This window comes from Colobus angolensis, unplaced genomic scaffold (genome assembly GCF_000951035.1).
Source record: "Colobus angolensis palliatus isolate OR3802 unplaced genomic scaffold, Cang.pa_1.0 Scaffold86, whole genome shotgun sequence".
Lineage (NCBI taxonomy): Eukaryota > Metazoa > Chordata > Mammalia > Primates > Cercopithecidae > Colobus > Colobus angolensis.
The window spans coordinates 7,217,657-7,241,467 of NW_012122487.1; the positions used below are offsets into that span (position 1 = coordinate 7,217,657).

Genomic DNA, 23,811 nt, shown 5'->3' on the forward strand with positions numbered 1-23,811 from the left:
ATGGGTCTTGACTCTTTATCCAATTTGCCAGTCTGTGTCTTTTACTTGGGGCATTTAGCCCATTTACAATTAAGGTTAATACTGTCATGTGTGAATTTGATCCTGTCATTATGACGCTAACTGGTTATTTTGCCCATTAGTTGATGCATTTGCTTCACAGCATCAATGGTCTTTACAATTCGGCATGTTTTTGCAGTGGCTGGTACCTGTTCTTCCTTTTCATGTTTAGTGCTTCCTTCAGGAGCTCTTGTAAGGCAGGCCTGGTGGTGACAAAATCTCTCAGCATTTGCATGTCTGTAAATGATTTTATTTCTCCTTCATTTAAGAAGCTTAGTTTGGCTGGATATGAAATTGAGTTGAAAATTCTTTTCTTTAAGAATGTTGAACATTGGCCTCCCACTCTCTTCTGGCTGTAGGGTTTCTGCCAAGAGATCTGCTGTTAGTCTGATGGGCTTCCCTTTGTGGGTAACCCAACCTTTCTCTCTGGCTGCCCTTAACATTTTTTCCTTTACTTCAACATTGGTGAATCTGACGATTATGTGTCTTGGGGTTGTTCTTCTCAAGGAATATCTTTGTGGTGTTCTCTGTATTTCCTGAATTTGAATGTTGGCCTGCCTTGCTAGGTTGGGGAAGTTCTCCTGGATAATATCCTGAAGAGTGTTTTCTAAGTTGGTTCTACTCTCCTCGTCACTTTCAGGTACACCAATCAAACGTAGATTTGGTCTTTTCACATAGTCCCTTTGTTCATTTGTTTTACTCTTTTTTCTCTAATCTTGTTTTCTCATTTTATTTCATTAATTTGATCTTCAATCATGGATATCCTTTCTTCTGCTTGATCGAATTGGCTATTGAAGCTTGTGTATGCTTCATGAATTTCTCATGCTGTGTGTTTCAACTGCATCAGGTCATTTATGTTCTTCTCTACACTGGTTATTCTAGTTAGCACTCCTCTAACATTTTTTCAAGATTTTTAGCTTCCTTGCAATGGGTTAGAACATTCTCCTTTAGCTCGGAAAAGTTTGTCATTACTCATCTTCTGAACCCTACATCTGTCAACTCGTCAAAGTCATTCTCCGTCCAATTTTGTTCCCCTGCTGGCGAGGAGTTGTGATCTTTCGGAGGAGAAGAGGTGTTCTCGTTTTGGAATTTTCAGCCTTTCTGCTCTGGTTTCTCCCCATCTTTGTGGTTTTCTCTACCTTTGGTCTTTGATGTTGGTGACTTATGGATGGGGTTTTGGTGTGGATGTCCTTTTTGTTGATGTTGAAGCTATTCCTTTCTGTTTGTTAGTTTTCCTTCTAACGGGCACCTCAATCTCAGATCTGGTGGAGTTTTCCATACGTCCAGTCCAGACCCTGTCTGCCTGGGTATCACCAGCGGAGGCTATAAAACAGCAAGTATTGCTACCTTATCCTTCCTCTGGAAGCATCGTCCCAGAGGTGCACCTGCCAGATGCCAGCCAGAGTTCTTCTGTAAGAGCTGTCTGTCGGCCCCTACTGGGAAGTGTCTCCCAGTCAGGCTACGTGGTGATCATGGACCCACTTGAGGAGGCAGTCTGACCATTATTAGAGCTCAAATGTGCTGGGAGAACCACTGCTCCCTTCAGAGCTGTCAGGCAGGGACGTTTAAGTCTGCAGAAGCTGTGCCCACAGCCGCCCTTTCCCCCAGGGGCTTTGTCCCAGGAAGATGATGGTTTTACCTATAAGTCCCTGACTGGGGCTGCTGCCTTTTGATCAGATATGCCATGTCCACAGAGCTGGAAACTACAGAGGCAGTCAGTCTTGGTGAGCTACGGTGGGCTCCGCCCAGTTCGTGCTTCCCGGCAGCTTTGTTTACACTGTGAGCATAAAACCACCTACTCAAGCCTCAGCAATGGTGGACGCCCCTCCTCCCACCAAGCTCCAGCATCCCAGGTTGTTCACAGACTGCTGCGCTAGCAACAAGGATTTCAAGTCAATGGATCTTAGATTGCTGGGCTCCGTGGGCATGGGACCCTCCGAGCCAGGCACTGGAGAGAATCTCCTGGCCTGCCAGTTGTGAAGACTGTGGGAAAAGCGGACTATTTGAGCGAAAGTGTGCCGTTCCTGCCAGTACAGTCTCTCACAGCTTCCCTTGGCTAGGAAAGGGAAATCCCCCGACCCCTTGCACTTCCCGGGTGAGGTGACGCCCCGCCCTGCTGATTCAGCTCACCCTCCGTCGGCTGCACCCACTGTCCAACCAGTCTCAATGAGATGAACAAGGTACCTCAGTTGGAAACGCAGAAATCACCCGTCTTCCGCATAGATCTTGCTGGAGTTGCATACCGCAGCTGTTCCTATTTGGCCATCTTGGAAGCAATCAAATCACCTGTTTCTTAAACCAAATCTAAAAACTATTTCTAAGCTCTTTCAAGAATGTTCAGTTCTGCTTTGAAGTTATAATACCAAAATTCTTAAAATACATTCAGTTTAGAATTTTATTTCAGACTCCAAACCCAGTATCTTGAGGTTCTGCCAACACATTAAATATGCACATTGCTTACCAACATCAATGGCCACAACTTAAAAATAATCTTTAAGTTTCCTACTACAGAAGTCTAGGTTTAGATATTTGAAATCACAATGCATGATCTATATTTGCACAGTGGAAATGTCTAAGAATTAAATTCCAAATTATCATTACATCCAGGCTTACATTTCATTAAACAGGCAAATCTTAACAAGTCCATTATACAGTTTTAACAACTAATGTGTCTGAAATGACCATAATTAGTCCAATTAGTTTTCATTGAACCTGTCAGACAAAATATCATGCAATCTGAATCATTTAAAAAAACATGCATTTTAAACCTTTGTAAATCGCTGATAATAGGTGGTTCCACACCAGGTGGGAAGGAGCAGACTATTCAAATTAATTGTATCTAAAATACACTAGAAAAAGTAAAAAAAATCACAAAAAGAGAGAGAAAAATTTTCTACTGGCTCTCATATTACTCAAGCTTATGAAATTTACAGCCACAAGTAGAAGTGAAACAAGGCAAAAACATATGAAAGAACATTGCCAGTATTACCTAATAAAAAGCTAATTATGAGCTTTCCATAGGAAAAACAGATAGAAAGAAAAAAAAATAAGGTGGATACATTCACCAAGAAAAGTCATTTCCCCATAAAGACAAAATTTATATTAATTTACATCATTAAGTACAGAATTAATCTCTCCGTGACTGAATAAAATAAAGATAAAAATAAATTTATTTTCTCCCTATACAGTTTATTAGAATTTGTGACATAAAGAATTTCTGGACATTTGTTCTTAAATGTATTTTGCAAGGACGTAAAAGAAGGAACCATACCTGTTTTACCAATGACATCTTGTAATTCAGTCATAGAACTGATTATTGCAGCAAGAAGGTCAGAACTGGTGAGCCAATTGAGCGCTTGTAAACAACGCAACTGCTCCTTTTGATGTTCTATAAAATTGAAAAAATCCATTGTAAAATTCTACAAAACTTTATTAAAATCTATATTTAAAATTCATAGCAGTGTTCAGCTATTTAAGAAACAAATCAAACCCTATTGAGAACATTGCCTACTGTGGAAAAATCTATTAAGAAATATTAGATTAGCTCGACCTAATTTACAAATAACTGTAAATGACACCAAAAAAAATAGAAAAAAGAAATTTTCTTTGGTTTTACTTACACTACTTAATAGTCTGCTTTTCAAAAATAAAAACAAGTCATTTCTTCAAAATAGTTAAGCATTCAAAAACAACTGGAAAATTTACATTTGTCTCATTTTCATACAATTTTTCAATATATTTTTAACCCATTTCATACTTATTCATAGAAACTGAAAATAAATCATACTGATAATTTGAAATAGGGTAGTTTTTGATTGACATAACTGAAAAATCACCATATAAACTCTTTGCTTTACTGCAGAGGATTCAAATATAAAACAAGACAAAGTTCAAATTATACATATTTGTCACCTTATATTTTAATCTGCTTAAAACAAAAAAACACAGCCTAATTTATATAAAATATTCACTTATCCATACACACATATACATACATATGGAGACTATGTTATATTATTTGGCATATTACATGATTTTTTTAAAGTTTTTCCATAATAGCCAGGTATAGTCACACTGTATATTTCACTTACACGCAACCTGTATTTTTTAAAGCACAAATTATCTTACTTGGAAATTTATGCTTGTCTTTGGGCTCTCCTGTGCACACTAACATGCCTATGCCTTCTTTGAAACTCTCCATCCAGGTAAAAAGAGAGGCACATGATTGACCCAAAATCTTGAGTCTGTTTGCTGCCAAAACTGCAATAACAACTTTCCGAAACATACGTATGAATCCTTTGAATGTTTTCTTTTTCATCTTGGCTTCTTCTTGCTTCTTTTCCTCTACAGTTGATAAAGCCTGGGCTAGAGTTCTAATTTCCAATTTGAACAACTCAAAGGTGTTGACCTGCTCCTGGAGAAAATCTCTCTGTGTAGACAAGGCGCATGATCGGCTATAGAGGGGATATAAGGCACCAGCCATCAATGCACAGGCTGCCAGCAAGGATGTCTGTTCCCTTTGAGTCTGTGATAACAGTTTTTTGAAGTGCGAATTTTCGAGAACCAACTGTTCATGCGACTTCTCAATATGGTTCAATTTTTCCATATTTTTTTCAGCAATTTCTTGAAATTTCTACGGAAGAGGTCAAACAATATATTTGATCATGAAACAAAGAGGCATTATATTAATTTCCCTTTACGCAAAGAAAACAAACTTTTGCTGACAACCACTTCTTCCTCTTCAAAAGATACATGTGCTAAAACAGCCAAAATATAAATAAGATAGATAGGGCAACAGTGAGCCAAACGGCTTAGATCTGAATGTGCACATTGATTTTTAAATCCTCTCACATAGAAGCTTTACGTAAAGTAGAACACATAAATTTCAGAGTATTTCATGAATTTCCTATAGACTTACACATAAATACACAAATTTAGAAAAGAAAAATACGCTTTCTCTGTATAATTTCTCTTCCTCTACTCCTCACTAATTCTTCATTCCTACTTTTAAACAGAAATGACACTGCCAATAGAGGGGTTCCTAGATGTAAAAAAGACTTTACTTTTTACCAAAATAAACAACCGGTTTAATCAATGATATAACGAATAGCATGGTCTACCATTTACTGCATGAGAAGGCACTGTCTCTCATGGATACTCACTTATTTCAGTTTCTGTCTTACCTCCTCATGACAGAAAGCTGTACACAGCGCATCTCCAGTGGTGACAGGAAATACTAATTGTGACCTAGGCCTCAGCAGCCCTCTGCTCCTTTTTGCCTAATCAAGGTGCTTACAATCCAAAACTTAATTTGAAATAAAAAGAAATTTAACTGTAGGAACCACAATTAATCACTACAAAATAAACTAGCTCTCTCTATGAAATCTTAACCTAATCAGTAAGGAATCTTGAAAGAAAGAGTAAAATCAAGAAGGGCAAGGCACAATGGCTCATGCCTGTAATCCTCGTGTTTGGGAGGCTGAGGTGAGAGGGTTGCTTGAGCTCAGGAGTTTGAGACCATCCTGGGCAACACAGTAAGACCCCATCTCCACAAATAAAAATTTTTTAAAAATTAGACAGGAATGGTGGTGCACACCTATAGTTACAGCCACTCGGGAGGCTGAGGCCAGAGAATCAATTGAATCCAGGAGGTTCAGGCTGCAGTGAGCCATAATCATGCCACTGCACTCCAGCCTAGATAACAGGGCAAGACTCTGTCAAAAAATAATAATAAAATAAAATATTAAAAAATTAAAAAAGGAAGAAGAAAGACAAAAGAAAAGAAGAAAGAAGAAGATAACAGATCCCAATTTGCTTTACTATTCACTTATTATTCAATAAACATTTATTGGGGCCAGGCATAAGCACTCACACCTATAATTCCAGTACTTTTGGAGGCCAAAGTGAGAGGATTGCTTGAGGGCAGGAGTTTGGGACCAACCTGGGCAACAGAGTAAGACCCTGTCTCTACAAAAAAATTAAAAAATATCAGCCAAGTGCAGTGGTATGTGTATAGTTCTTGCTACTCAAGCGGGTGAAGGTGGGAGGATCTCTTTAGTCCAGGAATTTGAGACCAGCCTAGGTGACAGTGCAAGACCCTGTCTCCATAAAAAAAAAAAAAAAAATAGCATTGATTAGTTACTAAATTACACGTACTCGGAAAAGGGACAAGTAAATCAGTTAGTGTGGTATAATGCTATGATAGAGACATTCCAGGTTGCCAGAGGAATACAAAAGGGCACTAAAACCAACTTTGGCAGCCATATTCTATCAATGGGACTATGTCCCAGAACTCCACACAAAGACCACTAGTAAAGCAAGTGGTGTCCCACAGGGAGTGCTAAAAGGAGCAAGAAATTCTGAGAAGCAGTAGCTATGCAGACTGCTTGCAAGAGGATGTGCGACAACCCTCTTAAAGCAGGCACACTTTAAGAAAAAATAAAACTTGACACTTGGCTTGTAGCTAGATTAAAGCAGGAAGACTCACATGTGGAAAAGGAAGAGCCAGAAAATAGCATAGTATGCTCTAAGGATGGAAATAATTCAGAATACCTGAAGAATTGGGAGAAATGATGGAAATTTGAAAAGTACACAGGTAACAGAGGACTGAGTGCCTAATGTGCTACACTAAGAAACTTAACTTTATCTGGAGAGGTATGAGAAGCCATAAAATCCTGGAACTGTCCTCTTGTTAGTAAAGGGATGTGAGAATTAGAAACATAATAAAGATGGCCAGGGGTGGCAGTAGAGTTGCAGCAGTTGGGAGTAGGATGAGGGGAACAAATGAAAATCACAAAGGTTAATTCCATCTTCTCTTCAAAATCAATTTCATCTGTTCAATTAGAGGAAAAAAAGAAAGTTATAGAAAACCTAGAAAATATAAGAGGCAAACTAGCAATACTTGGGTAAGTGAAAATAAAAGTGAACCTCAGTGTCTCAGGCAGAAGTGTTTTCAACAAAAATTACACACAAAATTACAAGAAAAATTGTGCATGTAGGTACAGGTAGAGATAGAGACACTGTATCCTAAAGTCAGTATCTTAATAATGGAGAAAAACCTAAAGCATTCTCACCAAGTTCCGGAGCAAGGCAAGAATACCCACTATCTCCAGTAGTATTTAACATTGTATTTGGTGTGTTATTAGCCTGTGCAACTAGGCAACAAAAAGCAAGTAGAGACATAAGAACTGGCAAAGAAGAAGTAAAACTTATCTCTTCTTGTAGAAAATGTGATCATAAATCTAGAAATACCAAAAGATCCAATGACAGAATTCAAACAAAAAAAAAGTCAGTAAGGTTAAAATATATGAAATTAACACACAAAAAAACAATAGCTTTTTGTTCGCAGCAACATTATTCACAATAGCCAAAAGGTAGGAAAAAACAGAAATGCCTAACAGGGGATGAACGAGTCAACAAAATGTAGTATATCCACACAACAGAATACTATTCAGCCTTAAAAAGGAATGGAAAACTAATATATGGTACAACATAAATTGAAAAATTATGCTAAGAGAAAGAAACCAGACACAAAAGGCCACATTTGCATGACTCCATTTATATAAAATACACAGACTAGGAAAATTTGTAGACACAGAAAACACATTTTTGGTCGCCAGGGGCTGAGGAGAAGAAGGAACAAGGAGTGACTGCTTAACGGGTTCAGGGTTTCTGTTCGGAGTGATGAAAAGTTCAGGAGCTAAATAGTGGTGATGGTTGTGCAATACTGTGAACATACTTAATGCCACTGAACTGTATACTTTAAAAGGATCAAAATGGTAAATTATATGTCATGTATATTTTACCACAATTTAAAATACCAATATCCTTAATATATACAGATAAACAAAAAAGAAGATAATGGAAGAGAAAACTCCATTTAGAATTCCGTAACAAAAAAGATAGAATAATTTAGGAATCAATTTAGCCTGAAATGTAAAAAAGCTATATGAGGAAAAGTTTTAAATACAGCTGAAAGACACAAAATAATACTTCAAACTTCAATAGCCTAACTCATCACAAAGATTCAATTTATTCCTAAGTAAATTGATAAATGTAGTGCAATTCCACTAAAAAACAAAGCTGTTTTTTTCTTAAGCTAGGCAAGTTGAGTCTAATCCTGAAAAAGAAGAGGAATGAGAGGGGAACAGCCCCACCACATATTGAAACACCAACAAAACCTCTAATTAAGGCCGGGCACCCTGCCTCAGCTTCCCAAAGTGCTGGGATTACAGGTGTGAGCCACTGTGCCTGGCCCTCCAATGTGTATTTTTTAATCTGTTAATTGATCTTTTCTTTTTATGCATTTGGATTTTTAGTTTACCCCTGTAATCCCAACACTTTGGGAGGCCAAGGCAGGTGGATCACCTGAGATCAGGAGTTTGAGACCAACCTGGCCAATATGGTGAAACCCTGTCACTACTAAAAATGCAAAAAAACAATTAGCCAGGCACGGTAGCACAGGCCTGTAATCCTAGCTACCTGGGAGGCTGAGGCAGGCGTACTGCATGAACCTGAAAAGCAGAGGTTGCAACAACCCAAGATCGCGCCACTGCACTCTAGCTTGGATGACAAAGCAAGACTCTGTCTCAAAAAACAAACAAGCAAACAAAAAAACCTCTAATTTAAAAATCATGTTATTTGTACATTAAAAAAAAAGACCAATGGAACAGAATAAACAGCTAGAAACAGATCTAGGCACAAAAAAACCTTCAGTGATAAAAGTAGCAATTCAAAGCAGTGGGAAAAAGACAGACTAAATGGTGGTGAAATAACCAGATGGCCTTTTGGAAAAAAATATAAAAGTTGATCTACACCTGACATTTTATACAAAAGTAAATTTCAAATAGACCATAAATCTATACGTAAAAAAAATGAAACCACAGAAATATTAGAAGAAAATGCAGGCAAATTACTTAATCTTGGTATAAAGATAGGATTGCTAAAACTAAAAATCCAAATGCATAAAAAGAAAAGATCAATTAACAGATTAAAAAATACACATTGGAGGGCCAGGCACAGTGGCTCACACCTGTAATCCCAGCACTTTGGGAAGCCGAGGCAGGTGGATCACGAGATCAGGAGATCAAGACCATCCTGGCTAACATGGTGAAACCCTGTCTCTACTAAAAATACAAAAAGTTAGCCAGGTGTGGTGGAATGTGCCTGTAATCCCAGTTACTCAGGAGGCTGAGGCAGGAGAATCACTTCAGTCTGGGAGGCGGAGGCCGCAGTGAGCCAAGATCACGCCACTGCACTCCAGTCTGGGCAACAGAGCGAGACTTGCTATCAAAAAAAAAATTGGTATTATATAAATAATTTGATTTCAAAGTTTCCAGTTCACTCCTACTAGAACCCAAGTCTCAGTGGATACTGTGAGGCCTATTATTTCTCTATTTTAATGGGAATAGTTTGAATATTATAGTGCTTATTCATATTGCAGACATTGTTCTAAATGCTTTACATATATTCTTTTTAATCCTTATACTAAACTATGAGGTTGGCACAGTTTTACTGATAATAAAATTGAGGTTAAGAGAAGTTACACAATTTGCCCAAACTCCTTCAGCTAGGTTTATCTAATTCTATTACCTAACTTTTTTGTCTTTACTGAACCAAGGTTCTCCCCTCAGGTACCAACATCCCCACATGTCTTCCCCTTCTCCCACTATCCTCAACCTGATAATCAAGGAGAGGATGATCTGTTCCCTTAGTATACAGGCATTAGCCTCACCACTACTTTTCATAATTTAACATGTTCTGTAGAACCCCCAGTTCCTTTGCCTTCCATCTCCCCTAACACTATTCGAATACTAACAATCTTCAGAGTCCATTTCAGGTTCTATCTATTCTATGACTCACTTTACTATCATTTTCCTTTACACTGATCTTGACCTTCCCTGAACTTCAGTTCAGAGAACTTAAGTCACTCAGGCATTTAACTTCTACACTACTTATTTATTTCATGTGTGTACATCTACTCTCCCTCAAATACAAGACTGCTAGTTCCTAGAGGTTAGGAATTATTTACTATAGTGTCTGTCACAGTGCTCTATACCCTGTAGGTATTTAATAAATATTGAAGGAATTAAATAACCCTTTATAAAATCATCCCTGATTTTGCTTAGCACAGCGTTTTGCCCATAATAGACACTGAATAAATGTCCAATTAATGAAAAAAGCTTTACAATGTAAAGGGTTAGAAAAAAGAAAAATATAATTTAAAAGACAAAATTTCAAAATGGAATTTGGAACTTATCTACATGTCAGAATTCTGCTTTAAATTAATTCTGACTTTCCATAGGGAACTACTTTCAGAGGTATTGCATTATTTACTGTGAATTATTCTTGAAGAACAAAGCCTGTTTGATTGTAAGGGTGGAAACAGCTATAGAGCAAATTTGCCTTTAAAAAAAAAATCTAATGTTTTCCACCCAAGGAGATTAAAGGCCAGTATTTTTAAAACAAACAGAAGGAACATCGCTTTCATATGGGACAAAAGCATTCCTAGTACTGAAATAACCTGCTCCTCAGTGTGTCTAATTTCAAAAAATAATATTCTCAAATTCCCCCATAAAAACATTCCAATCCTGAAGGGAAAAACCTAAAAATATAGAATGCATATCTTTTACACAAAATTCAATAGCATAACAAAAATACTACATAATTTCACCAGTTTTCCTTTACTCTCTAACAAATTCAAAGTACATCCATAATGGGGAGAAAGGACAGCTTTTTTCCTTAATGAATCACGGACTTACTTCCTGAAATACATGAGCTTTGAGGGATGCCTTACTGGCTTACAGCACTCTGTGAACTCTGAGACTCTGGGCCAGAAATTAGACACTTCCCTGGGGAGTAAAATTCTTTTGTATCACTCTTGTTCGCTGAGTTCTTGCTCTTTATGTTGGCAAAAAGGCAAATTGCAAACTGGACATTCAATGACATATAGACATCAAAGGACTTCATTTAAAGTGTCTTATTTTTGTAAGTTTCCTATCTTGCCTTTTTAAGCTATGGTGATATTTTAAAATATAACAAACATAAATTCACCTGCTTTCTCTATTATGTAAATGTTTCTCTGTTAAAAAATAAAAATACTCTGTAGGAAACTGAAACTCTCAGACATTGCTGATGGGATTGTAAAATAGTGCAGCCATTTTCAAAAACAGTTTGGCAGTTCCTCAAAAAGTTAAACAGAATTATCATATGATCTAGCAATTCTATTACCTAGTCTTCATATACACACACACGTTCTCAAGCCCCATAATGGTTATTTATTTCATTTTAAAACACTATCTTCATTACATAAATTTAACACAACAAAAATATGTGCCAAAAATAGTATGTGCCTGTGTTTACTGTTTTGTTTCTAAAGCACTGTAAATTATAAAATACCCTTTGGATAAACCATACCCTCAAAAGAACAGAGTTCTTTTTATCGGAAGACTAGGAACAAATGTGTCAATACAGGCAAGATGTATGGATTGCTTATTGTTAAGAGATATTACCTCTGACTGTCTGGAAAATTAACGATATTATCTCTAAATTCTGATGTGTCCCATATCTCCCTTCTTTCTGTGCTTTCAGATCCTGGCAACAGGGCCCAGGTTGGCTCCAGTCTCCTCTACTAAGCCTCCTCAAACTTTGATCATCTCCTCTTCTAAATTTATAGCATTCTTTTGGCAACTAATTATGTACAGCCTATGATAAACCTTGTATTATTTACTTTTTCATGTATGTCCCCAATTATATGTTACACTTTTGAGGAAAAAACTATATAGTATACCTCTTTGTTACTACCACAGCATGAAACACAGTGTGCTATATATTTGGTATATAACATAGTTTTTTATTAATATTAATTAAATTATGTAAAAATTATCTTGATATTCTTATCTACAGTAGCAATTTTATGATATAGTGTATTAAAACTGCAGTTTCTCAGAAAAAAAAACTCTGAGAAACACAAATTAAGAGAACTACCATTTGTGGGTGGCTGACAATGTAACACTATTTAGATTTTTCTTACATTATCGTGTTTAAACATTAGTTAATCTAGAATCACTTAAAAATGTGAGTTCCGGCCAGGCACGGTAGTTCACGCCTCTAATCCCAGCACTTCCAGAGGCCAAGACAGGCAGATGGCTTGGGAAAACATGGCAAAACCCCATCTCTACAAAAAAAATACAAAAAATTAGCCAGGCGTGGTAGTGCATGCCAATAGTCCCAGCTACTCAGAAGGCTGAAGTGGTAAGATCACCTGAGCCCAGGAGGTCAAGGCTGCAGTGAGTCGAGACTGCAGCACTGCACTCCACCTCGGTGACGGAGTGAGACCCTGTTTCAAAAAAAAAAAAAAGAAAGAAAGAAAAAGAAAAGAAAGAAAGGAAGAAAGGAAGAAAGGAAGGAAGGAAGGAAGGAAGGAAGAAAGAAAGAAAGAAAGAAAGAGAAAGAAAGAAAGAAAGAAAAAGAAAGAAAGAAAGAAAGAGAAAGAAAGAAAGAAAGAAAGGAAAGAAAGAGAAAGAAAGAAAGAAAGAAAAGAAAGAAAAAGAAATATGAGCCGGGCACCGTGGCTCACACCTGTAATCCCAACACTTTGGGAAGTCAAAGCAGGTGTACTGCTTGAGCCCAGGAGTTCAAGGCCAGCCTGGACAACAGGGCAAAACCCTGTCTCTAGTAAAAAAATACAAAAATTAGCAGAGCATGGTGGCGTGCCCTGTAGTCCCAAGTACTCAGGAAGCTGAGGTGGGGGGATCTCTTAAGCCTGGGAGGTTAAGGCTGCAGTGAGCTATAATCGCATGACTGCCCTCTAGCCTGGGCAATGTAGTGAGATACTAGCTTTAAAAAAAAAAGAAAAAAAAAAGGAATATGAGTTCCATAAATATGAAACTCAGATGTCATTACACCTATTTACAGATACTGCTTTATATATAAAAATAGCATTATCCTTCTAAAAGCAGTATTAGAATATAATGCAAAAGGGACTAGAAGATAAGGATGGTAATAAGGTACTAAAACAGTCCATAACATTCACTTTGTAATTTCTAAATGCCAAGCAATGGGCTAGACATTTTACATACGGTTATATTTATTCTCATCCTGTCCCTAGAACTTCCTTACCACACAAGTAAGTAGTATCAATTGTCTGAACCTTAGATTCCTCTCTTGTAAAATAGAAATGATACTTAAATGACCTATCTCATATGCCTGTGGTGGGGCTTACATAAGAAAAGACATGCGGCCGGGCGCGGTGGCTCATGCCTGTAATCCCAGTACTTTGGGAGGCCAAGGCGGGAGGATCACAAGGTCAGGAGATTGAGACCATCCTGCCCAACATGGTGAAACCCCATCTCTACTGAAAATACAAAAATTAGCTGGGCGTGATGGTGGGTGCCTGTAATCCCAGCTACTCAGGAGGCTGAGGCTGGAGAATCGTCTGAATTCAGGAGGCGGAAGTTGCAGTGAGCTGAGATCAGTGCCATAGCATTCCAGCCTGGGTCACCGGGCAAGACTCTGTCTCAAAAAAAAAAAAAAAAAAAAAGGAAAGACGTGCAAAATACGCAAAAGCATTGAAAATTATATCAAGCACCATGCAAATTCAACTGCTAATATTATAATTAACAAAAACAATTTCTAAAGCAATTATTTGAAAAGTTGTCAGAAGTATCTTTCAAAATTTCATTAGAGGTATCCATTCCCATGGACTCACAGTCTATCAGAACATAGTGTACACGTGATTATATCTAACTCTCTGAATCATTGCAGGCTGGCATGTATACCTTCATTAATTATCACCTCCAACAATATCAATAAGCTCCACTTTATCTCTGAATATTCTTGGAGTTCAATTATGAAGAAAAAGTTTCAACGCTTACTAACACTTTGACTCACCTGGGTTTCTTGCCAAATACACTCTCAATATCATGGTAAAAGAGGAATAAAATGCAACATAGCATAATGAACTTGAATTTCCCTGAGTTTTGTTCTCCATTCTAGACTCATTTGATTTTTACTAAAATGTCAAATAAATCTAAAGTGTTTACAATAAACATTACATCAAGGGTAACTCTTACTTGACAGTAAAAAAAACTTTACTTCTAGAAAGGAAGTTCTTGTTCCAATAACTATCTTTTTCAAATAGAAAAGAAACAAGAACATAAATACTAAGATTACAAAAGCAAAGTTAGTAAATGGAATGGTATGTGGCACTGGGCCCAGATACTTTAGTAGGCATAGACACTTGAGATATATTTATATGATGGCTCCAATGTATTTAAATTCAAGAACTACCCAACATGGGGCTAGCAAACTTTACCCAATACTAAAAACATGCTGTGACAGTAAAACCAGGCTGCGTTCTCTGCAAATTTCATTTTTCTAGTAGCATTTACACTAATTGTTTTAAAGCTTAGACATTAAAAAAGTCTTAGAGGCCGGGCGCGGTGGCTCAAGCCTGTAATCCCAGCACTTTGGGAGGCCGAGACAGGCGGATCACGAGGTCAGGAGATTGAGACCATCCTGGCTAACACGGTGAAACCCCGTCTCTACTAAAAAAAATACAAAAATCTAGCCGGGCGAGGTGGCGGGCGCCTGTAGTCCCAGCTACTCAGGAGGCTGAGGCAGGAGAATGGCGGGAACCTGGGAGGCGGAGCTTGCAGTGAGCTGAGATCCGGCCACTGCACTCCAGCTTGGGTGATAGAGCGAGACTCCGTCTCAACAAAAAAAAAAAAAAAAAAAAGTCTTAGAAATATTGGATTCTTAGAAATACTACTTTTCTAACATCTATTACATTTTTTCATATAAAATCAATCAAATTCAAATATTGTTTTTTACTTTAATTTAGTGTCTTTTACTAATCACTTCTTTACAATGGCCAAACATTAAACATAAGACTCTAAGAATAAGTTATTTATTTCCCAGCAGATGGAACTTACTGAGGGTTATGCTCATGACACCAAACATCCTCTATAACTCACAATCCTATATAACAATTAGGGTTATTTTCCCCCTCGTGTCCTTATCAACGTAATTTTTGAAAATGTATTAAGTAATGTAAAATGAAATTTTTTTATTTGCATTGCACTTTTGGGGGTAAAAAATATAGAATCAATCATAAAATTTCCTAAAATAAAATTTACAGGTCCTATAATATGTATTATAATAACAGCTTATCACATACAATACCAAAATAAATTGCTGCAGTATATTCAATTATATTTGATAAAAATGCAAATATGTAGGTAAACAATACAGAATATACGCCAATTTATTTTATTTTATTTTATTTTTGAAAAGAGAAAAAAGTGAATTGCTATGCCTTCTTGTAGATTTCAAACAGTTCAGGATGTTGATGAAAAAAGAAGTTGGAAGACTCACACTACCTGATTTTAAGACTTAGTAAAAGGTTAGAGTGATTAAATCAGTATAGTATTGAAAAAAAAAGAATTAGACACATAAATAACTGGAATAGACAAGAAAGTCTAGAGGTAGATTGACACAAACAGTGAACTGATTTTTGATAAAAGTGCAAGGGCAATTCAATAAAGGACAGTGATTTCAATAAATGGTACTGGAATGGACATGAATATGCAAAAAAAAAAAAAACTGACCTTAATCCATATCTCAAACCTTTACAGAAACTAACTCAAAATTGATCATAGACCTAGATGTAAAACCTAAAACTACAAAACATATAGAAAAAAAATGGAGAAAATCTTGGTGCCTATAATCTTAGTCAAAGAGTTCTTACATGTAACATCAAAAGTATAATCCATAAAAAAAACTGATAAGTGGGTCATCAAAATTTGAAACATTTGCTTTGCAAAAGTACTGCTAACAGAACAGTAGGAAATATTTACAAATCACATATCTGACAAATGACTTGAACCTGAGATATGTAAATAACTCTCAAACTTTTACGATAAGAAAACACACAATCCAATTAAAAACTGAGCAAAATATCTGAAAAGATAATTCACCAGAAAAGATATACAAATAGCAAATAAATACATAAATAAATGACTAATTTACTAGGCAGTAGGGAAAATGTAAGTCAAAATCACAATGACATGGCACTACGCACTTATTATAATGGATACAATTCAAAAGAAAAAAATGATGAAGCCACATCTGACACAGGTGCAGAGCAACTGGAAATCTCTTACATTGCTAGTGAGAATGCAAAATGATACAGTCACTTTGAAAAACAATTTAATAGTTGCTTAAGTTACACTTACCATATAACCATATGAATATACACTTACCATATAATCTGGAAATCAAACTCGTAAGTATTTACCCAAGAGAAATGAAAATTTATGATCACACAAAAACCTTTTCATGGATGTTTAAAGCAGCTTTACTTAAAATTGCCAAAAAAAAAAGCAATCTAAAGGCCCGTCAGCAAGTATTTGGATAAAATTTTACAGCCATACAATGGGACATTATTCAGCAGTAAAAAGGAATGCACTACTGATACATGCAACAATGTGACTGAATCTCAAATATATTTTGCTAAGTAAAAGTAACCAGACCCAAAAGGCTATATACTGTATGATTCCATTTATATGACATTCTGGAGAGGGCAAAACTATATAGATGGACAAGTCTGTGGTTTCTAAGTACGGCCAAATGTTTTTTCACAAAGGTACCAAGGCTATTCAGCTAGGAAAGTGCTGAACAAGTGATGTGGGAACAATAAATGAAGGGGGAAAAATGAAACTCTACCCAGCATCACACACAAAAATTAATTTGAGAAGAATCACAAACTTAGATGTAAAAGCTAAAACTATGAAACTTCTAGAAGAAACAAGAGATTATCTTCCCAACCTTGAGGTAAGGAAAACTCATTTCACATATATAAATAAATAGCCAAAAGAGAAAAAGATTTATAAGTTGGACTTCATCACAATTTTAAAACTTATATGATCATCAAAAGAAACAACTGAAAAGGGAAGCAAGAGATTCAGAGAAAATATTGCAATGCATATACATGACAAAGGACATGCATCCAGGGTATATAAAGAATGCTTAGAAATCAATAATAAAAACACAAATATCTCTATTTTTTACATGAGAAAACAGTAGAAGAGACACTTTACAAATGAAGATATGTGAATAGCCAATAAGTATATGAAAGGTCCTCAGCATCATGAATCACCAAAAAAATGTTACTTTAAACCACAATGAAATACCATTTTAAAACCACTATATTGACTAAAATTTAAAAGACTGACAATACTAAGTGCTGCAGAGGATGTAGAACAATGGAAACTTACATATTTTGCTGGTGGAAATAAAACATGACACAAGCTTTTTTTAGAAACTTTTGACAGTTTCTTATGAATACACACATATCCTATGACCTGGCAACTGCACTTTAGTAATTAACCAAGAGAAATAAAACCATATGTTAACAAAAGACTTGTACAATAATGTTTGTGGCAATTTTATCTACAATATCTAAAAAACAGAAACAACTAAATATCCATCAACACACAATCCATCAAATAGGGGTGCTGTGATAAAATGGAATGCTATGTGACCATAAAGAAGAATGAAGTACTGATACGTACAACAACATAAATGACATTATGCTCAGAACATTAATACTGAGTGAAATTAGTCAAACACCAGACTACTGAATGATTCCACTTACATGAAATTCAAGAACAGGTGAAAACTAATCTACGATGACAGGCATCAGAACAATAGTTGCCTATGAGGCATAAAACTGACTGGAAGAAAGAACACGAGAATATTCTAGGGTAATGAAAATGTTTGAAGTCTTAAATGGGGTAATGATCACATGGGTGTTTACATTGATCAAAACATCAAATTGTAGTTACCACAGTCTAGGAAGGGTGTGTTGGGGGAGGAAAGGGATGGAGAGGGGTAGGTTAAAGGGTACAATTATACAGTTAGAAGGAATAAGGTCTAGTGTTCAAAAGCACAGTAAGGTGACTTTATTAACAACAATATATTGTATATTTCACAATAGCAAGAAGAGAAAATTTGAAACGTTCCCAACACAAAGAAATGATAAATGCTCAAGGTGATAGATATCTTATTCTGGCTTGAGCATTACACATTCTATGCATGTATTAAAATATCACATGTACCCCATAAATATGTACAAATATTACATATCAAATAAATACTTTTTAAAAACATCAAATTATACACTTAAGATCTGTGCATATCAATATATATCAGTGCTACCTCTACAAAATTAAAATAAATTATTTAGGTCTTTTACTTCAATACTAGAAAATGCAGAGCATATAATATAGTAGTCTGCATACAGTGAAAAAATTACTACTTTTAGATGGTACATTTGTTGATTCATTCAAATTCATATAGAAAGGCATAAGTTCATACAGGACCTTTAAATCTGGGGATGCAGAATGGCCTGATTTAATATAATAATAATAATAATAATAATTGTATTTATATATGTGTATGTATATATATTTATATAGTTTGGTTATTTTTAATTAGACTTGCCAAGCATGAATGGATCAAATAAAGAGGCTAAATACTGAATCAACCATGGGAAGAATATACAACCTTCTGGTTCATAAGTATCCTAACAGGAACAAAAGTGACCTATTAATAAATTCAATGCCAAAAAATTATACCCTATCATCATGTTATTCCTGATTACGTGAAGATGACAGTTAACAATATAAATAATGTTGATGATAATTTGTGTAGAAAAATACATGGTTATGTTAACAACCCATAACTTCTACTCTCAATCAAGATATAATACATAATACAACTCATAGTGAATTACTTTTGCTACACGGCCTACAACGATAACACTAGTTCTTATATAATGTCAGTAGGCATAAGAGATTTTAACCCAAATAAATTTAAATGATGGTTCACATAGGAACCTCCACAAATAGAGTAAACTGGATAAAGGAATACTTACACTAAAACTGACAATATATTACCAAATACTTTAATCTTTTATTTTAAAAATAAAGGAAATATAATTTTAGCATTTAATTAACTGATCAATGCATTTTGGGATATTTTAATCAGAAACCCATATATTTCCAAACTTACATGAAAGACAATCCTTAATATACACACCCATACACATGCACGTATGTGTGTGTAAACATATATATGTGCATCTAAACAAGTTCTATGAAGTTCTTAAGAAGTTTAAACCGATTTAACATTGCTACTGGAAAAAAAAAAACGTTTCTAATGGTTACACTGAGTAACCCATTTTTTAAAGCCCTTTGTAAAGGTAGCATACCTGTGCCCTCTTCTGCACCTCCAGGAGGAGTTCAGAATACTGCAGCTCTAGTTCCTTCTTTTGTTTGTGCCAGCAGCTCTCTTGGGCTTTGATCTGTTCTGCCACTTTGGTAAAGGTGTCTTCCTGAGTCTGCTGAAGCTCTCTCATCGTGTCAGACTTGTTTTTACAGATATACTCTAGATGACTTATCTATATGGGGAGATGCAACAGAGAAGGAAATATGCTCACAAGCTATTTCTTTGTGTCGTCTCCCCTAATAAAACACCCAAAATGCCCTACTATATTTTATTCCTTAAGATCATATAAAAATTTTAACATAGAATGTAAATAAATTTTAAAAAAGAAAATAGCAGGGTAAACTGCCATACATTAGCAGAAAATTGTGTTATTTGTATACTTAGATGGCAAATTTTTCATCTTCTCTTTCTCATGAAGTTACTTATTCTATAATTAATTTGATTGACATTGAGAAAGATACTGTTACTTCTGGAACCAAGGCTCAAGCTATTCAAATATCTCAGTGGGAAAGAAAGTAAAGATTTAAAAATCTGCAAGCAGTTTGCATAAAATAAAGCAGAATGTTCTAACTATTTTTTGTTTCATATTCAAACACTGGAAAGAAAATCATCATTTTCTAAAATGTATGACTATTAAGGATGTTTTGAAACAATGAAAACTATTAAAAATATAATACCATCTCATAGGGTTAAAATACATTCATTTTAATTATCTTTAATTTTCAAATCCATTATGTACACATTCACAATCATGAATAGCATCTGTGCCTCTCACAATTTATTCCCTCATTTCTTAGCCCTACATCTCAGTGTCTATGGTTGTGTTTGTCAATAGGACCAAGATAAAATGCTCAATAATTAAAAAAATCACCCTGAAATTAGGTCAATATGCTGTTTTATTACTTCAACAGAATTTTTTTTAACTTACAGGACAGTTTTTCTCTTCTTGTTCCTTAAGAGCAAATGTCATTGCAACTAAGACCTGGAAACTAAACCACATAAACACAGTACTGACCACGTTCAATAGACCCAGGATAAGAACCAATGTCTTCAATGGTGGTATATGTTGATCTGCTAAGCCACTGTAATTTTCTATAACCAAAAGCAGGTTTTTAAATATTTGTTGGAGACTGATTTCCTGGACTTGTGAGATAGTAATGTTACCATAAAGGTCTACAATATTATCCTATAAAATACACTTTTTGCATTCTAAAGCACGGAACGAGTTTTCTAATACACACTTTGTTGTATTTCGAGAAGCAAATCATAAGCATATAATTTAAAATGTTTAAGTGCTTTTAAAAATAACATCTTATATTTCCTAAGTAAAGAATTTTAAGATCATGTTTTTGAATAACTGTATCCTGTTTCTATTTTATGCTAACATAAAGAGTTGGTTTATTAATGTAAATGACTAAGTTCTTTGAATTGCTTCATCAGTAAGATTAATTTATTTTCTTTTAATTAGGTCCCTGTGGCTAATACTGGCTAGTAGTATTAGCATGTCCTGCACAGAAAGTGGAGCTTAGAGACTTCATACAGACTTCAGTCACATTTACATGCCCACAGCAATGGCATCAAACTGAGTTGTAGACAAGCCATAATTAATGGTATTGAATTATTAACATCCAAATTCTTTTTGAAATAAGATGAATGTCAGCCCCTCTTAATGATACTGTGATGTGGACAAATGTCACTGAATTTAATAGAGGTATCTGGTGCCTGAGGACAGTTACCTTCTCATTAGCCCTGTTGAGGTCTGCAATCAGGGCATCAACATTCTCCTGTAAGACTGCACAAAGCTCAGACCAAGAGAATTTATCCAGCATGCCTTCTGGTTGTTTTATGAGCACACAGCCTGCTACCAAGTGCTGATACAAGGTGTGAAGAAAGGTTAGCTTCTCCTGCAGGAAAAAAAAAAAAGAAAAATTATTTGCTGTATATAAACATTGTAAGAAGTAAAATACATAATACAAATGGTGAAGAGTTAATTTCAAAAACCTGAAAAGGAAATTATAATACTCAAGTCTCAGAATATTTTAATGACTTTTTTATATTCAAAACTAAGCACCAGATAAAACATTTGGAACTGCTTACACTTGGTATTCAAAATCAAAATCTGAGTCTAGAAGCCAGAAGACCAAGATTCATTCCCAGCTCTGCTACTGATGAGGTTGTGATTTGAGTAAACACCTGTTCAGGCCTAAGTTTCCTTAGCTATCACACGAAGTGTCTGGATTGGACTCATTGTTTATAAGCCTATCTAACTATAACTCAGTATAGTAATTCTATAATTTAATATTTACATTTGCCAAAATAGATACTACTTGTCAAAAAACAATACAGAAAAAAATAGTGTTATTCAACTCTGATGAAAAAAAGTTATACCAATATCTGTACTTTACATGGACACAATTACTCAGCTTTCTTCTTCCTCCAGAGATTCCAGTTTACTTACTACTTATAGGAAATCTATCCCAAGCCCCTTAGGCAAAGCAGATAGTGATATGAAAGATATGGAAGATGGGCTCATTTGTTTTCCCCACTTATAAGTTCATATAGTATTTGGCACACTGGGCATTTGTAGGTGTTTAAATATTATAAAGTAACAGCAAAAAAAATGGATATAGCTGCTTAAGACATACTTTTGAAAATGTCCAATTAGAAATATGTTTTTTAAAAGTCCTTTAAAATTATATTACCACTTCAGTAATTAAACTATCCATTGCTGAATGACTTAGAAACACTATGCTGCAGAAGTCATATAAAGTAGATCACATTTGAACACATGAGGAGGGTTTATTTACTATAATGTCAAATAGCTCTCTTTATAAGGTGTTTCATCTGTAAAGTCCCAAAGCATGGAACTCAAAGGTAACTGTGAAGCTGCAAAATGATTATTTTTATTTTATGTAGATAAAAAAGTTCCCTCAAGATTTTTTAATAGATCAACAGGAAGAAAACTTTTAAAAGGGACAAATTTAAAAAGAAAATTTAGAAAGTCTATTATACATTTTTTAAAAACTGAATATAGTATATGCAAAAGTTTCATAATTAGAAATTATAGAGAATATTCTTACAAATATCAAAATATAAATCTTTAGTTCACTATATATGCCACCTTACTTTTTTTTCCAAAAGCAGTAATTTAAAAAACAAAAAATTTGAAAATGTAGTTACAACAACAAATTTAAGAAATCAGATTTTTTCACAAATATGCTATGCCTTTTCATAAGCAGTTAATGATGACTTCGCATTTTTTAACTAGGTCAAAATGTTTTAAAGTCTTATTAAATATAACTTAACAAATACATAAAAATCTTCCTCCTACTGACCACATTCGTTCTCAAGGAAGTCCATCCTTAAGGATAATTCATTGTGTCGCTATTATGTCCTTTTTGCTTGGGCTGTGATAAACCAAGCATGATAATCATCCATTTGGCATGAAAAGAGACTCCAAAATCCAAAATCAATTCACACATGTTGAACCCAACCACAGTGCTGTAGACATGCTGACTTCACAATACAGTCAGGCTTCTAGTTTCCTTTACTTTAATCATTATCTGATGTGTAGAGCAATTCCAACCCCTTCATGTGGACACAATTTAAATCCCAGACTGTAAAAAGAGTGGAAAGAATGTTTCCTTTTTACTCTCTTGGCGTTCATGTTCATATTTGTTGGAGTAATGAACTCAATATGCAGGACGACTTAGATAAACCAGTTCCACTAGCTAGACTAGCTCTATAATCCATAGGGTAAAAAGAACTAGAAGATAATTCCATTCACACAGGCTCATACGAAATATGAAATTTGTGTCATAATATTTTTATAAGCCATTAATAAACACAAATGGATAGGCAACTCTTCAGGGGGTCTAAATGAAAAGTTTTAATTTTATGGGACTTTTATTTTTCTAAATTTTATTAACATCCTATAATCATACAGAGTAAGGAGGCTATCTGTTAAAGTAGATACTATTACTGTTTTACAAATAAAGAAACTAGGCCGGGCACAGTGGCTCAGGCCTGTAATCCCAGTACTTTAGGAGGGGAGGCGGAGGTGGGCAGATCAGCTGAGGTCAGGAGTTCGAGAACAGCCTGGCCAACATGGTGAAACCCCATCTCTACTAAAAATACAAAAATTAGCCGGGCACGGTGGTGGACACCTGTAATCCCAGCTACTTAGGAGGCTGAGGCAGGAGAATCGCTTGAACCTGGGAGGTGGAGGTTGCAATGAGCCCAGATTACGCCACTGCACTCCAGCCTGGGCGACAGAGCAAGACTTTGTCTCAAAAAAGAAAAAAAATAAATAAGAAAACTAAGATGTGGAGAGGCTAAGTTGTATAGCTTGTCCACAGCCAAACCATTTATAAACAGAAGTATCAGGATCCAAGTTCAGGTCTATCTGATTATAAAATACTTATTCTTTCCACCATATCTACCAAATCTTTCCACCAAATCTAC

General features: G+C 35.4%; 1 protein-coding gene across 1 annotated transcript in view; it reads right to left on the reverse strand.

The window, feature by feature from the left end:
* CCDC171 (coiled-coil domain containing 171) overlaps positions 1–23,811 on the reverse strand; it is a 404,099-nt gene that overhangs the window by 227,882 nt on the left and 152,406 nt on the right. Inside the window, exons 15-18 of the mRNA XM_011930380.1 lie at positions 21,084–21,251; positions 19,331–19,519; positions 4,186–4,690; positions 3,329–3,445 (exon numbers count right to left, since the gene is read on the reverse strand). Of these exons, the coding sequence (XP_011785770.1) occupies positions 3,329–3,445; positions 4,186–4,690; positions 19,331–19,519; positions 21,084–21,251 (979 nt within the window). The remainder of the gene's footprint in view (positions 1–3,328; positions 3,446–4,185; positions 4,691–19,330; positions 19,520–21,083; positions 21,252–23,811) is intronic.